This window comes from Chenopodium album, chromosome 23 (genome assembly GCF_948465745.1).
Source record: "Chenopodium album chromosome 23, dcCheAlbu1.1, whole genome shotgun sequence".
NCBI classification, from domain to species: domain Eukaryota; kingdom Viridiplantae; phylum Streptophyta; class Magnoliopsida; order Caryophyllales; family Amaranthaceae; genus Chenopodium; species Chenopodium album.
Window position 1 is genome coordinate 33,377,754 of NC_137856.1, and position 15,429 is coordinate 33,393,182.

The 15,429-nt window shown below is 34.3% G+C and overlaps 2 protein-coding genes and 1 pseudogene across 2 annotated transcripts; 1 reads left to right on the forward strand and 2 right to left on the reverse strand.

Moving 5' to 3' along the window:
- Positions 1-37: 37 nt before the first annotated feature.
- Positions 38-6,000, reverse strand: LOC145607897 (syntaxin-22-like). The gene is made up of 7 exons (XM_081663493.1): positions 5,559-6,000; positions 4,263-4,356; positions 3,921-4,060; positions 2,050-2,124; positions 1,146-1,303; positions 922-1,022; positions 38-398 (listed from the first exon to the last, which is right to left on the reverse strand). The coding sequence occupies exons 1-7, from the start codon at positions 5,753-5,755 to the stop codon at positions 333-335; spliced, it is 831 nt and encodes a 276-aa protein (XP_081519619.1). The 5' UTR covers positions 5,756-6,000; the 3' UTR covers positions 38-332.
- Positions 6,001-7,397: 1,397 nt separating this feature from the next.
- On the forward strand, positions 7,398-10,132 carry LOC145608400 (binding partner of ACD11 1-like). Its single transcript, XM_081664010.1, has 5 exons — positions 7,398-7,556; positions 8,676-8,779; positions 8,976-9,051; positions 9,279-9,362; positions 9,447-10,132. The coding sequence occupies exons 1-5, from the start codon at positions 7,551-7,553 to the stop codon at positions 9,963-9,965; spliced, it is 789 nt and encodes a 262-aa protein (XP_081520136.1). The 5' UTR covers positions 7,398-7,550; the 3' UTR covers positions 9,966-10,132.
- Positions 10,133-10,488: 356 nt separating this feature from the next.
- On the reverse strand, positions 10,489-11,847 carry LOC145607419 (putative pectinesterase/pectinesterase inhibitor 61 pseudogene; annotated as a pseudogene).
- Positions 11,848-15,429: the final 3,582 nt, after the last annotated feature.

Sequence of the window (15,429 nt, forward strand, 5' to 3'; positions counted from 1 at the left end):
GCATAGAGACATAGAGAGCCAAGATACCAAAAGTCCAAAACCCATTTTCAGCATACTTTTCAAACCAAGAAGAAAAGGATACGCATACATATATGAATATACTATTCATTTGTACATAATTATTGAGTAATAGCATCCATTGACACAGGTCAGAAACGGACTAGATAATATTTTAGGAGACTGTACAAGTATTAGATCAATCTTTTATTTACCAGCATAGAGCAACCTTAACACTCCTGAACATTCATACAGCACCGTTGTTTGAAAGACATGGTGCAGGCATAAATTTGGCTGCTCGAAGTTCAACACTAGATTTGAAGGTGTTTTCCTCTTCAAAACACAACTATTATGACCACAATGAGAAGGATGATTCCAAATATCACCAAGAGCAAACAAACCTGCAGATTCAGAAGAACTTCATTGTCAAATTAGCTAGAAAGAATACAACAGTCAAGAATCAGGAGGAATATAGTGCTAAGCGTCCAAAATTTTAACAAGAATGATGTTCAATCCACAAAAGACAGCAATCACGGACTCGGCAACTCCGTAAGGTCTATTTACAGCCAAATAATATCACAAAGCTATGTGTGAATATAAAGTAAATGCCAATCACACATTAAGAAAATTAGTTTGACCAAAAAAAAAGAAAAAACTTAACCAAAGAAGACCCAATAGCAGACCCATATGAAATCCTTGTAACAATATTGACGTAATCTAGAGAGTTAAGAGATCAACATTCCTGATTTCCTACATTTTTCCTTAGTGAATAACCAAGCACAAGCGCATCAACCAACTTGTTCCAATCTCCCTATTATTTGATCATAATGCTAATTCGTGCCACCCACACATAATGAAAACAAATGGTAGCCTAAGAATTGATTACATTTTAAATAAACTTAGTTAGCTCAAGTTGCAGCTTACCAAAGAAGAACTAGATTTTTGATACTTTGAAGCTTTAAGAAGTTGGGTAGTTCCTTGCGTAGTTGCAGCATGGGAACCTTCGATGTTTGAACTGATATCATCTGAAAGATGATAATAATGTTAATCATGGTTCATAAGTGATGCGGGAGATATTTCAAATCAAGAAGTAATATTATTATAAAGGAAATGTAACTACTTTTTTCTTTTTTAATTTAAACTCTCACCAATCATAACACCCTGATCATGAACTAGCACTGCTAAATCTTTAAAAATTTCATTCACTTCACCAATCTGCTGTTGGATTTCCTGAATCCCATGCTCTCTCTCTTCTATAATAGCTTCCTTAAAAACCAGCTCATTATCCAGATGCACTACCTCCTGTCTGTATAAAATCAAGGAAGCAGAAAAATTGGTGATGGATACAAGAACATATTTCTGATAAAGACGGTTAATGAATTTCTGACCACACAGCATTCAAGCCAGCTATAACTTAAAGCATCTGTCTTATGAAACTAAAAACATAATGGGCAAACTTAAAAAAACAGCAATAACATAACAATTGGTTAATCATCATAATTCAATATATAGATTCTTTAACATGGCTCCAGTCATGACAACAATCTCCTCTACAGATTAAACACAATTTATTTCCTGAAGGTCCGCAACTTTTCACATAGAGACCATTTGAGTACAGTTTCAAATGGAAAAATCATATAATATAATTACAATTTAAATGAGATGTATTTATTTTCTGGTCACATCTAGGGAAGACTGGGAGTGAACCATGCACAATAGTCAACTATTAACTAAGCTACCATTGACATTAATCTCCTCCACCTCACTCCTCACGCTGTATGTATTCTCTATAAGTATTGGATATTGGAGCACTAGTCCTGGGCCTCCAGGGCTCCAGGCAGGACAAAAATAAGGTGTACAGGCTCTTTTCCCCATTATTCTTCATAGAAGAAGGAGGAATGCGTTATGTTAAAACCTTATGACCCTAAATCTGACACCAACTTCCAGCAGGTCATAATTAGGTAGTAACTTTTCTGTGATAATCTTCAGATATAGAAAAAGAAAAAATGATAGAGGTTAAACCAACAGTCATTCTAGAGAACCATCACTCACCTTCTAGACTCCAATAAAAGGGACTGCTGCTCCTGCCTTTGAAATGAGCTTATCTCTTCATCATTTCCACTAGACCTGCACCCAATACAAGATGATCAAATAAACATTCAAAAGACATGGCACTGCACCAACTTACACAGCAGATATATCATTATAACTACAAGACATTAGCTCAGAGAATAAATTATGATGCTATCAACCTAATTTGAAAGAGAAAAAATTACTATAATATCATTATACCACTTAACTCTTAAGGTTGCCATAAAAAATTAACAAGTGCGTAATATTAATTAAATAAATCCTCCATTCTCATTTTGTTTTGTTAGACTTTAACGAGGGGAAAGGCTATTATAACCCATTCTTTGTGCTTAATACAAGTCAACAAAATCTCTCTCCCCTCTTCACAGGCTCACACCCGAACCACAAAACACTCTGATGCTCTTCAAGCCAGCCCTGGTCGCAAATAAATGCCTGACTCATTATCCCAGATCAGAAACACAATACTAATATTGGCCCAAACATAATAATGTAAACACAATACTAAGTATTGAAGTCCTATGATAGACTGTCTCATAACTTGGAATGTTTCATCAAATAACTACTGAGAACTTTATACAAGGACCAAGACTTCCATACTCAATTACTCATTACCAGAGCCAGTATAATAGGTAAGAACTTATACATAACTACATAACTTTTCAACAAGAGGGCCAAATTAGTTATCCATAATTAAGCAGAAATCATGATAATTTATCATGGGCTATCCAGTTAGTTGAGTAGAACTCCAAAGCTTGTTCAAGATACACAAACATTTAGTAAAAATTTATTCCCATTGTACATAAAAATAATATTCCACTCCATCTCAAATCAAGTCCCCAAGCTACCCTTTCACATAATAAAAGTAAAAATAAAGGACAGAATCAAGGTTGGATCCCAAAAACCCGTTATTCAGCCGAAAAAGTCGAGGGAGGAACCATATATCTGGGACCAGCCTTGACACACTTTATTGATTGATTGATCAAGGGTTTAAGACACAAGTCAACACCTCCACCAACTGAGATCGAATGCCAAATATGACTCGACATATCTCCTTTATCCCTTAGATAAGACCTGAATTCACCTCACTCCATTCTTGGGAGATCTCTGTGACACCATTCACACCAACCAAAACCACTAGACATAGAAGTCCTATTGCTCAAATTCAATGACCCAAACTCTATTCCCAATCCAGCCACCCCTACACAATTTTTCCAACTCACTTGCACCATCCAAATATGGTATATGTGGACAAAATTAACTTAAAAAGGTTTGTATCGTTACCCTAAAAACTTTAATTTTACAAGGAGAGTGAAAAACCAAATTAAAAAGTTGACGACAAGGGGAGATTCATAGAGCTTCAGGAGGGATTATAAACTTCTAGGGATATAAGAGAGAGACAGAATGGAAGAGGAAAACAATCTTTAATCAGTGTTAGTTACTCCGACAAGGCCCGTAAAAACTTTTCTGTACAATTAAACTGTCTGACATGTCAAGGGAACAAACAGGCTCATTGCTTTCCAGTAATTGGTTGACCCATTAATTGTCCCACCCCAACTTTGGAAATAGTGAATCAACATATTAAGTACACAGCTCATGGCTAATTCCTTCAACATGCATTTTCACATCAATAGGAACTTGAAACAAAATTAAACACAACAAAAAACGTAGACTCAATGTCCAATCATCCATATCTGTGATCAAAAACATACTAAAGGACTAATGGCTTCCTCTCAATAAATTTCCATGATTAGCTTCCACAACTCACACTTGAATCTTAAGCAGATAAAACAGCAAAAGAGATATAAGCGAGCAGATATGAATCACGGAATTACCCAGAAGCTGAAACTTCTTTTGGAACAAAGGGAGAATATGCAGTTTCCCTCTGTGCTGCAAGTCGTTGTGCCTTCTGGAATTCCTTGAGAACTGTTTGGAAATCTCTAGCAAGTTTAGCATCAGCAATTTTTTTGCTAGCCTGCAGTTAAGTGGAGAAAATTCCAAGTATAAGAGAAGCAGCAGCTAGCATATAAAGGACTAAATTCACTGAAAGTAAAGATGTTGAAAGCAACAGTAGAGAAGAGAGAGAGAAAATAAACATATATTTAAAATGGTGGCAAACACACAACGGATTTCAGGGAATTAAATATCACCATATGAAAACATAAATGTGCACTTACACCAACTTCAAAGCGCTGATCAGTTTCACTGGCTTCCTTAAGCTTTGCTGAGGTTTCTTTAACCAACTGCCCAATATGCAACCTCGTCTTATGTCTGCATATAATGTAATTCTTAATGAGAGGTGATGAGAGATAATTAAACTACTGTGTATAGGAACATTGTATTGCCATGTCAAAACTAATGAAAATGGAATTGATTTCCTTCACTGACAGGATATTGGGATCTATGGAGGGGGGAAAAAAGTAAAAGAAGCTTTGACAAATGAACATAATGGAAGGAAAACAAAACAAAAAAAAAAAAAAAATTGAATACCAGAAAATACAGATCATATATGAAATTCACTTTACTCATTAGTAACACTTCCTTTCCATCTCAAATTTTGGTTGCAACTTTATTGTGAGTAAACAAATTTAAAAGGTGCATCATCCAAGCAACTAACATTTCAGTTATGTGCTATCTGGAGACTAATCAACTGTATGAAACCACCACAATTTAGCACTATAATAAAAAAAAACTGAAACATAATACTTCGTAACACTTTGGGATTCCCTATTTGCCTTCATCAACAACACAATCCACCATCCTACGAAAGTCCCTAAACTCCCAAGTGTATACAATTTATTAATCTTGGTTTGTGAATATAATAATTATAATACCCAAATTGCAAGAAGCTGATCCATAAAAAAAGTACTCTAATAGACTCCAAATCAGCTCGTAAACGTCATATATAACAAGCTGGCCAAATTTAGGAATTAGGATCCAATACCATGTAGAAGCTCTAGCTTGACAAACTAGAGTGAATTAAGTTCAAAGAATGACCCGTTTGCTCTAGCTCGAAATACTGGAAACATGTCAAACCCAATAGATTACAATACCTAGTAATCACTCTTCTCTTTTTTGGTGGGAAATGGGGATGGGGAGCGCAGTGTTACTGCCAAATTCTCCACAATTTGTTATCGTAATTTTCCATAAACCATCAAAAATAGTTCCCTTCCTAGAAAATCAAATACACAATTCATAATTCAAAGCCACAATGTATCCCAATTATAACCTATTTCAACAGTTTACAATTTCATATAATCAATAATAACAAATAGTAAAAACGAAAACCCAAAAATAATTCAGCTTAATTCATCCCATCAAACAACCCAAATAAATGAATCAAAATAATCCAAACCCTAAACCAATATAAGCAATTCAAATAACACCCCAAATCACCCAAAAACCCTAACCCAACAAAATCAAATAAAAAACCCTAATCACAATCAACAAATTAACCAATTGGGAAAACTCACAATCGATCGCGAAGATCAAGGGTATCTTTAGGAGTACCAAGAGTATTAACAAGACGTTGAAACGACGACACGGCCGTGTTAATCTTAAAAATCCCAGCCGCAACAGCCTGAGAAGGGTCTTGTTGCTGCTGCTGCTGCTGCTGCTGCCTTCGTATAGAAGGCAATGGCCTACCTGCCTCTAAATCGGCAAAACTCATCTTCTTGCCGAATTCTGCAAAATTGATTGAAGAAATTGAAGGGTTGGAATTATTTGGGGTTGACGATGAAGTGGTGGAGAAGTGTGTTTGTGTGCGGGTAGGGTGGAGACAAATTAGGAAGTTGCCGCAACTTCGCTGTTCGTCGTACCAAGAAATGGATCAAGTTTGTGGTTTGATCTTGTTGATTTTGGATTTTCTCTTTCTTCCTGAGTTTTGGTTGTGTACTTGTGTTTTCTTTCTGTCAAATGCGTGACTCGTTTGCATTAAGGGGACCCCATGGTGCACGGGTTGCACCCTTGTGTTGTTTGTCAACGAACCCCCTTTCACCCGCCAAATTGCGAGATCTAAACTACTTATCGGTGATTGTCTTATTTGATTATGTAGTTCGTACTTTATACATGGCTTGAGTCGTTTGGGACTAGGTTGACCCACCATGCACGACACAAACATGATTAAAGAGATGTTTGGTTAAGAGTGTTTTTGGAGAAAACAAGTTGTTTGACCATTTAAAAAAGCTATATGAGGAGATTTTTAAAAGTTTTTTAGCTTTTTGGTTGTAATAGCTCTACACTAAACTACGGAGTAATAGCTAACATCCATTCACCAAATAGCTAGCAGTTAGTCAAAGTAGCTAACAACTAATTGCCAAACAATGTCAACGCAATAATTAGTGATTAAAAAAATACAAGACTTGGACATAACTCGGCTTTAATAAGCATAAAAAATTGGGTCATATATTGCGAGAAATGAAATGGCATGACCTTAAAGATGGATCATGTTGCGCTTTACCCTGTTACCCCGTGGTTTATCCTTTGAATAAGGATCCACTTAGATAGTTGTTTTTCCGATTAATATCTAATTTAAGGTTGTTTTAGGGCCTGTTCACATAACTTAATTTTCATTTCAGTTCAGTTCCTAATTTCCTTATCTCATAAAATATTCATTTCAGCTCAGTTCAGCTCCAATCAGTTCAGTTCAGTAAATGTAAACAGGGCCTTAGTTAACTTTTCCAATAAGTTTTTTTTCCAATCAATGTGGTTAAATTAGAGGTGATCAAATTCTTTAAGGAGAATAGATTGATTATAAAAAAAATACAAAGGAGCTACTTTTTCTATTTCTAAAAAGGAATTGACTTAATCTAACGTACTACGTAGTTTTGTTTGCAAGAGAACCAATTGAAAATGTTACTTTATGATGTGACACATACATCCTCCGTGTTTCGACCTTTGTAATAGTATATTGTTTTCAAAATTTCAAGTTGCGAAATGGACAATATATACAACATGATGAAATAGTTTCCGTTACTTATAGACTATAATTTTTTGTATTTCATATAACATTGAATATTCTAGATAATATATCATACTGATTGACTTTTGCTTTTATGATGTTCTACTTCTCTACCTTCACAATTCTAAGGGATCCTATTTTTTTATTTTATTTTATTTTATTTAGCGCACAAAATTAATGAATTATAGGAACACCATATTTAGGTTTGTGTAAAAGAGTCGTAAAGGACAATAATATAGACGACCTTCAATTAGCAACTCCCGTAATACAAATGCTTAATTTAAGCAGTTTTAATCAAAAAGGGACGAAAAGCGTGAAAGTGATAAATATACGTGATGGCAACGTTAACTTAACCTCCTCGCCACCATCGCCAAAATAAACTCTCCCTCCAAATAATCCTGTCTCACATTACTCAACCCTTCTTATTCCAGCAAAAAACCTAAATCAATCGAAGTCAATCAATTTCTTCTTCATTTTCTCTCTCCTCTCTTCGATCGATCTCTCCATGTCGGTTCGTTTTCTATCTCTACCTGTTTTTTATTGATTGATCGCATTACTATTCGTTTTATGCGTTTTAATTTGATTTCAGTTTAACAAATTAATTTGTAATATTAGTTGATTTGATTATTTTGTGATTGTTTTGTTCTTGTTTGATTGCTAATTAATCATTTTTATTGTCTTAATTTTTGCGTTTGAATGGATTTTTATGTGTTTTTCCCTGTTGATATGTGTGTTCAAGTTTAATTAATTTTATTTTGCTTGGATTTGATTCCGGTATTTAGGGTTTGTGATGGTGATTAGAGAAATTAGTGCTAGTATTGATTTATTGGATTTGTTGGCTATTTCATTTCTTAATTAATCCATCAATCTGTAAAATTTATGTAGTGATGTTAAAAATATACTTTGTAATTTCGTATCTATGGAATCAAGTGACGATTTACAAAAATAAAATAAGGTTGTTTACTTCTTGTGGGAATGGATGACCTAGCTTGCAAAGTGCAGATCACATCAAGGGCATGGAAATGATGCACCTTGATTATTTTCTATGTTGAGAATCTGAACGTCGTTATGGTGTAATAGTTGTTTCTATGTGAGTGTTATGCTGTTGCTCGATTTTATATTTTCGAAAAAGGAAATTCACAACTTCAGATCAACCTTATTATTTTCTATGTTGAGAACCTGAACGTCGTTATGGTGTAATAGCTGTTTCAATGTGAGTGTTATGCTGTTGCTCGATTTTATATTTTCGAAAAAGGAAATTCACAACTTCAGATTAACCTTAGCAAGCATATCATCAATAGCCAGTGTGGCAGTGTTTGTCATATGAATGTGAATCATGCATCTTGTCTTTTCATCGATGTTAAGGATTAAAAATTTAAGAGTGTCACTTTGACGTTCTAATTAGGATGTGAATGATGTTGCTTGAATTCGGTGCCATTTTTCTTCTCTGTATCATTGTAAATCTTTAACCAATTGATTGGCCAATTTTCATTGTGTCTATTATTTTTTGCCTTTTTGCCATTTAATATTCAGAGCACTTCCGAGCATTCTTATGTACATATCTGTGTATTTAACCAACCCTGTGACCCGTTTGACATTACATTCTGCTGAACAAATTGTATCTTTGCAGATAAAAAGTGTGAAAGTGTGCAATGTCTCCCTTGGAGCATCCGAACAAGACATAAAAGAGTTCTTCTCATTTTCTGGTGAAATTGAACATATTGAGTTGCAAAGGTTGGTTATTATGTGTGGCTTATCTTGTTAACTCGGTTTCTTCTCGATATGGTTCCCTAGAAAGAGGATTTTAGAAGTTTCCTGTAATTATCAATTAAGTTAACCTTATATTGGTATGATATTGTATTACTGTATCTTTACTTGTCTTAGTTATGTGATTTTAAATTTTTAAAATTTGCTGTTATCTTATCTCCAGTGAGAATGAGCGATCTCAAACTGCATATGTCACTTTTAAGGATGCTCAAGGCGCAGAAACTGCTGTTCTTCTTTCTGTAAGTACACTTTTAAAGAGTAAAGACCTTTTGTTATATTGTGATCTTTTATTTGTTGTGTACTTTCTTCTCCCATGGAATCTGCATGGTACTATTTCTATAGCTAATATATGCTCTGACAGTCAAGAATAAAGTTTTTGTAGTTATAGTTGAAATCCTGGTTTTGGCTTGAATTTATGGTGGCCACTTTTAGAGTCCTCAAGATGAAATTCTACTTTACTTTTCAGGGTGCAACCATAGTTGATCAATCAGTAACAATAGCTCTTGCACCGGATTACAAGCCGCCAGCTACTGCATCAGTAACACCAACGGTATGATTTATCCATTGTGCTTTAAATTAGGTGTTATACGTATGCTGTTGAATACGAGGATATGACAATATTATAATCTGTTAGGCCACTGAGAACACTGGCGCTGTTGGGTCCCCAGTGCAGAAGGCTGAGGATGTTGTCACTACTATGCTTGCCAAGGGCTTTGTCTTGGGGAAAGATGCACTGAACCAGGCAAGGGGGTTCGATGAAAAGCATCGCTTTACATCTACTGCTTCCGCTACTGTTGCATCTCTGGACCAAAAGATTGGCTTGAGCGAGAAGTTTACCATGGGCACAAGCTTGGTAAATGACAAGATGAAGGAAGTTGATCAGAAATTCCAAGTCTCAGAAAAAACAAAATCTGCATTCACAGCTGCAGAGCAGACTGTCAGTAATGCTGGATCTGCCATTATGAAGAATCGCTACATTTTGACAGGGACCTCCTGGGTTGCTGGTGCTTTTAGCAGGGTTGCTAAGGCTGCCGAGGATGTTGGTCAGAAAACAAGAGAGAAGATGGCCGAGGAGGAGAAAGGAAGAAACACGGCAGCTGGGTATTCTCAGGTATCTGAGTCTGGTTCCCCAAGAGCCAGTGGTCACCCGTGAGTGACAAGGTTTGATCTTGTAATGCTGACTTTTCATCTGAAATTTGTAGCTGGTGAAGTTTCATCATGCCCCACTGTAATTTGATGTTTTTGGTTGATTAAGTAGCAGTTTTAGATGTATAGATTGTCAAGTGAAGTTTGTGATGTTTATTCTACTCCAGTTTTACAGCGAGGTTTTGTATTGTTTGTACTGTCATATGTTAATTCAACTACTAAGGTCTGCATATATTTACCAGTTATTTGCATTCTCCTTTTTTATTTCCCCTAGTATTTTCCAGAAATGCTGCATTTTCTTACTTGGAGAAATGGAAAAAGTTTGTAATTATGGAATCAAATTAATATGTATAAACTCTGCAGCTATAATTTCGAAGCTATCCGGATCCAAATAATTTACAATTGGATGGTAGTACAAAATTAATTGTACTAATATTAATTTTCTTTAATAGACTAATAATTCTGCCTAAATTAAAGCATCCAACACACATTCTATTAAGCTAATTTAATTGGTAACTGCACCATCTTTTCTAATACCCTAATCCTGCTTCAAATGGCACTTTTGTTTGCCCAATCCATGACGATCCATCCACAAACCGATCAACAGTAAATTGCGCTGCCTCAACAATTGACATATTTACATGTACTCCGGGTGATATCACCCTCTGACTAGTATTAGCTCCTGGACCATAGTTATGAAACTCACCATAAAATACACTATCTAGTGTAGTTGTCGAATTCCAAGGTATCCACCCTTGTGGATCAATATGATCACCTATGTACGATAACATGTATACTGTAGTAGCCCCTTGGTTCCAAGGACGTCCCAAGTACGTAGTGAAGTTTGATTTCACAGGCTCCAAGTCCGGGGCAGCTCGAATTTGACATTCGTGGATGGATATACCGGCACATATTTTAGAGCACGGTCGTTTATGGGCTATGATCGTGTTCGTTTGCTGTTCCATAGGCCTTCGAGTGTATATGGTGCAATTTTGAAACACTGCTTGTGCCTTTCCAAATATGAAGTCTATTGTGCCATATATGTCACAGTTTCGGTAAAATTGGCGATTTGAATGTACGTACAAGGTGTCTTGATATCCTTTCATCTCACACTCGTAAAACACCGAGTGCTCCGATTTTACCAAGAGTGCTACAGCTTGGTGATTTTGTGGTCCTGCCGTGCTTTCAAAGGTTATACCACGAGCCACAAAACCCGCGCCCGTGACACCTACATAGGGTAAGTTCAAGTTTATAATCGAGATAAATAATATAAACATATCATAATTTTACGGAAGTATGATGGTGAGATATAGCATAATTCAACAATCAATTAAAGTTGTTCAACATATGTACATGTAATGAATATAAGGGATATAAAGTATATTTACCAAAAGTGGCGGTCTTTATAGTTGTTAAATTATTCATTCTAACGCTTTTATTACCCGTGATAATCGTCTTGCCTTTGCCAGCTCCTATAAACCATAGATTGGTTTTAGATTTTCCCACGGTTAAGTTAACCTCTTGATACCTGAATCGAAAAAAACAATTTAACAAAATTACCTCAACCAACAAGACCAAGTTAACAAAATTTCATCTTACAACAAATCAAATGTACCCTACCTTCCTGCCTTAACATGAATGATGAATGGAATACTACTGTTTTTGGGAGCCATTTCAATGGCCTCTTTAATGGACCTAACAGTAACATTAGGCCCAATACCATGATGAGAAACAGTTACATTGGGCCGAATGTATGATAATGGTGAGCCCAATAACTTCTTATGCTTCTTTGACATCCATTTTGGATGGCCCATATTCTTGTGACCCGTATTAGTGGGCTCAAGGCCCATTAACCTTCTTCCTGGAACGACGTCGCAGTTGACTACCATGCTTGAAAGATCCACGTGGTTGCTTACTATTTGCCACAACTCTTGTATAATATGAGCCGTTTGATGTTTTATTGCTCCTCCTGCTTCCTCAAATCCCTCCGTACACGTGTCTTGGTTTGAGCATACAGTTGCCATCCACGTCATCAAGTCAACCATATGGCTTTGACTCTATTTGTTATTTCCAAAGAAAATATCACAAGCTAATTATCACTCAATAATTCAATGTACCATTTTTTAGAGTAATTATTGGCTTACCTAATTTTAAAAATTTTCATATATATATATAGAAAGAAAGTGAAGAAAAAATTATAATTGGATTCGATTATTTCCTTAGTTATATACTTATATGTGCATTGTTCCAAAGATTAAGAGTTGTCAAATGGATTTTTTCATCATCAATAATGGTTGAACATGTTAGTTATTCTTTTACTTTATGATCAACATTCTTCAACAACAATAATAATGTAACCATGTATGATTATATTCCATTCAAATCTAAAATAACCGAGCAATGAAAGAAATCATTAGAATAACAAATGTATAATCTAGACTTTAAGAAACTCTAGGCTTTAAGACGATGTAACACTTAACTCCGCACACACGTACACAAAAGACATTAACTATCAATCTCAGTAGCATACTAGCTAGCACCCTTACCAAGCTACACCATTGCCCTAATATCATACAAAGACAAACTACTAACCATCAAAATTGTAATACTAGAAGTCTAAAACTATATAATCAAACAACACAAATGAGAATTCAGTTTCACCAAAATTATACAAACATTAATACGTAATTACTTGCTCAATTAATTATAACAATAATTCAATTTAATTACCTTATTATTATCTTGATAATTAGATGTTGATGATAACGTCTTCATTAGGAGGGGTTGAGTACGTGTGAGCAAGTCCACCGAATCTTGTATGAACCCTACACAATCATCATGAGCTGACCATTGAAATGACTCCTTAATTTCATCTAAACCCTTCATTTCCATAATTAAGTAATATAATCCTTTTCTTAATCTCTCCATTGTAACATTTAATGACACTTGCACCACCACATTAGTCTTCACCTCACCATGCCTAATCGTCGCCTCAACACCGTCTTGGTTGTTACTTTCCTCCACCAATTGTGTGTTTATCATGTACTCTCCTAGAGAGTTAACACATAGGTCCGGATACCGTGTCATGGCACATATCCGTATGAGCGACATTGATGATGAGGACGACGATGGGGTTAGACTAAACCCGGGGGAGTAATTAGTAGAATTATTATTTGATAATGATGATGGAATTAAGGTGGGTTTGTAGTAGTGTTTGTGTTTCATCACAACAATTATGATAATTGTTAATGATGCTAATAACATTACTAGGAAAAATAACACAAGGAGTGTAACAAGGGCATACTTTACCAGGATGTCTTTTCGGGTTTGGGTTTGGATTCGCGATATGTTTTCTGATAATCTAGCTGAATATGTGGGTTGGAGCTTACCATACTCCATTGATTAAATTGCTTTCTTGGCTAATATAGCATAAGGTTAGAGATGAATGTTTTTTTTTTAATGAACTTCAAAAAATTAAGTTCATGAACATATATATTTAAATATGTGTATCATATGCATAATTATAGACTCAAATCACCTACATATCTAATATCTTAGATAATTAGGCTAAAAATACGTAATCACATTAGCTGGGTACAATAATTATATAGGTGGACGTGAATAATGTGTAAAATTTTAATTATTATTATTACCTTAAATGTATGGTAGGTTACTAGGATATGATATGTTATGGACTTATATGGTGTATGAATGTATGATGGTGAATTTTATTGCTTAATAGCACAAACTTTATTTTCAGTCATTTTTTTTTTTGAGTTACACAACCACACAAATGAGAAATAAAAACAAAGAAATTATTCCGTAATTCCCAAAATTATTTTCAACTTTTACATTCCGAACATTCCATATTTTTTGACGTAATTTTCAAAAAATTACTTCGTAACTAAAATTTCCAATTTCTAAATAGAAATTTTTTAAAAAAATGTATAGGATCATGTCTCGATTGATGGATGGTTTATGACGAGGATGATAGGATATGACTTGATGTGTATAGCTGATTTTTGGTGTTATTGTAAATTTGACATATATAACTTGGGAATATGACACATAATGATAATATTTTTTTCCTAAATTATATGGCATGGATTGAGTTTTGATTCACACTTAGGGTCAGTTTACTTCAACTTAATTTCAATTCAGTGCAATTCAGCTCCAATTAGTTCAGTTTAGTTTTGTTCAGTTCTTAATTTCCTTCTCTCATAAAATATTCATTTCAACTCTATTCACTTCAGTTCAGTTCCAATCAATTCAGTTCAGTTCCAATCAATTCATTTCAACTCGGTTTAGTAAATGTGAACAAGCCTTAGGGCCTGTTTTGTTCACCTTATTTTTACTTATATCAGGTTTAATAAGTTAAGCTTAGGAAAAATAATAAATTATAATAATTAAGGGTTATCTTAGTTCAAATACAATCAAAATAATTTAAATTAAGTTCAGATAAATGAAAATCAAGTGAACAGAACACATCTAAATTTACTAAAGAATGAAAAAAGGGAAAAAAAATTAGTGGATTTATTATAATAAATGGATATGAATAGAGTTATAGGTGGTCTCTCAAAACTTTGATTTTGGCTTTAAAAAGAATTTAAGTTCATTTAATGCGTGTAAATTGTTGGTAGTATAAACAATGACTTTGGTTCTAAAAAAGTTTGAAGAACGTGTTTGGAAATAACCATTTTGAGAAAGAGGGACACATCAATTGAATAGTTCATGCTCGAAATAACAAGTTTAATCTCAATTTTTGGAACATCCATTTTGAGAAAAAAGTGATTGATTAATTAATTAATTGATTTTTACCGAATATTTATTGTTCATGAAACATCTATCATTTACTCGTGTGAATATATGGTTCCGTCATCTTACTTGGTTGGTTAAAGTATTTAGGGTGGTATCTATGTACACAAACACAATATATGAGATAAATTAAATTTATACTCCGTATCATTTATTTCTTGTGACTTTCTCTTGAAAAGAAGTGAGAATATACGTATCTAAATGACAAAATGAATTCATGTCATGAAACTCATTGCTAAGAAAGAACTTGATTAAGAGATCAAGAGTATGTTCTAAGAATATGATTAAAGTAGCACTCCGTACTTGGTCAATCCGCTTTATGTTTTGATTTTTTTTTTTTTTTTTTTTTTTTTTTTTTTTTTTGTACAAGTGCACTTAACTTTAATCTGTTTTTCGTAAACATATTTTGTCGACGATTATTCTCGATTGAAATTATACAAAATCTCTAACTTCTCTAATTCTTGTGGAGCAATATATTTGCTTTTATGGATTAATCAATAACCTTATTTACCTTCTTGTCTTTACTTATCTGAGTTATCCTATAATTTTAGTTAATACTCGCTTTATCTTTAAGCTTGCAATTTAATGTTTGAGGGAAAAAAAAAAAAAAAAAAAGATTCCAACCACTTAACTAGGAATATTCTCCAAATGACGAC

What these genes read in the sequence shown, in the direction of transcription:
- LOC145608400 (XM_081664010.1), top strand. An exon ending in AAACTGCTGTTCTTCTTTCT is followed by an intron (nt 9,052 to 9,278) that starts GTAAGTACACTT and finishes TTTACTTTTCAG; the next exon opens with GGTGCAACCATAGTTGATCA. An exon ending in CTGCATCAGTAACACCAACG is followed by an intron (nt 9,363 to 9,446) that starts GTATGATTTATC and finishes ATAATCTGTTAG; the next exon opens with GCCACTGAGAACACTGGCGC.
- LOC145607897 (XM_081663493.1), bottom strand. Translation starts at nt 5,755, where the DNA reads ATGAGTTTTGCCGATTTAGAGGCAGGTAGGCCATTGCCTTCTATACGA. An exon ending in CTTTTATTGGAGTCTAGAAG is followed by an intron (nt 1,304 to 2,049) that starts GTGAGTGATGGT and finishes GATTTTATACAG; the next exon opens with ACAGGAGGTAGTGCATCTGG. An exon ending in AAAAATCTAGTTCTTCTTTG is followed by an intron (nt 399 to 921) that starts GTAAGCTGCAAC and finishes CTGAATCTGCAG; the next exon opens with GTTTGTTTGCTCTTGGTGAT.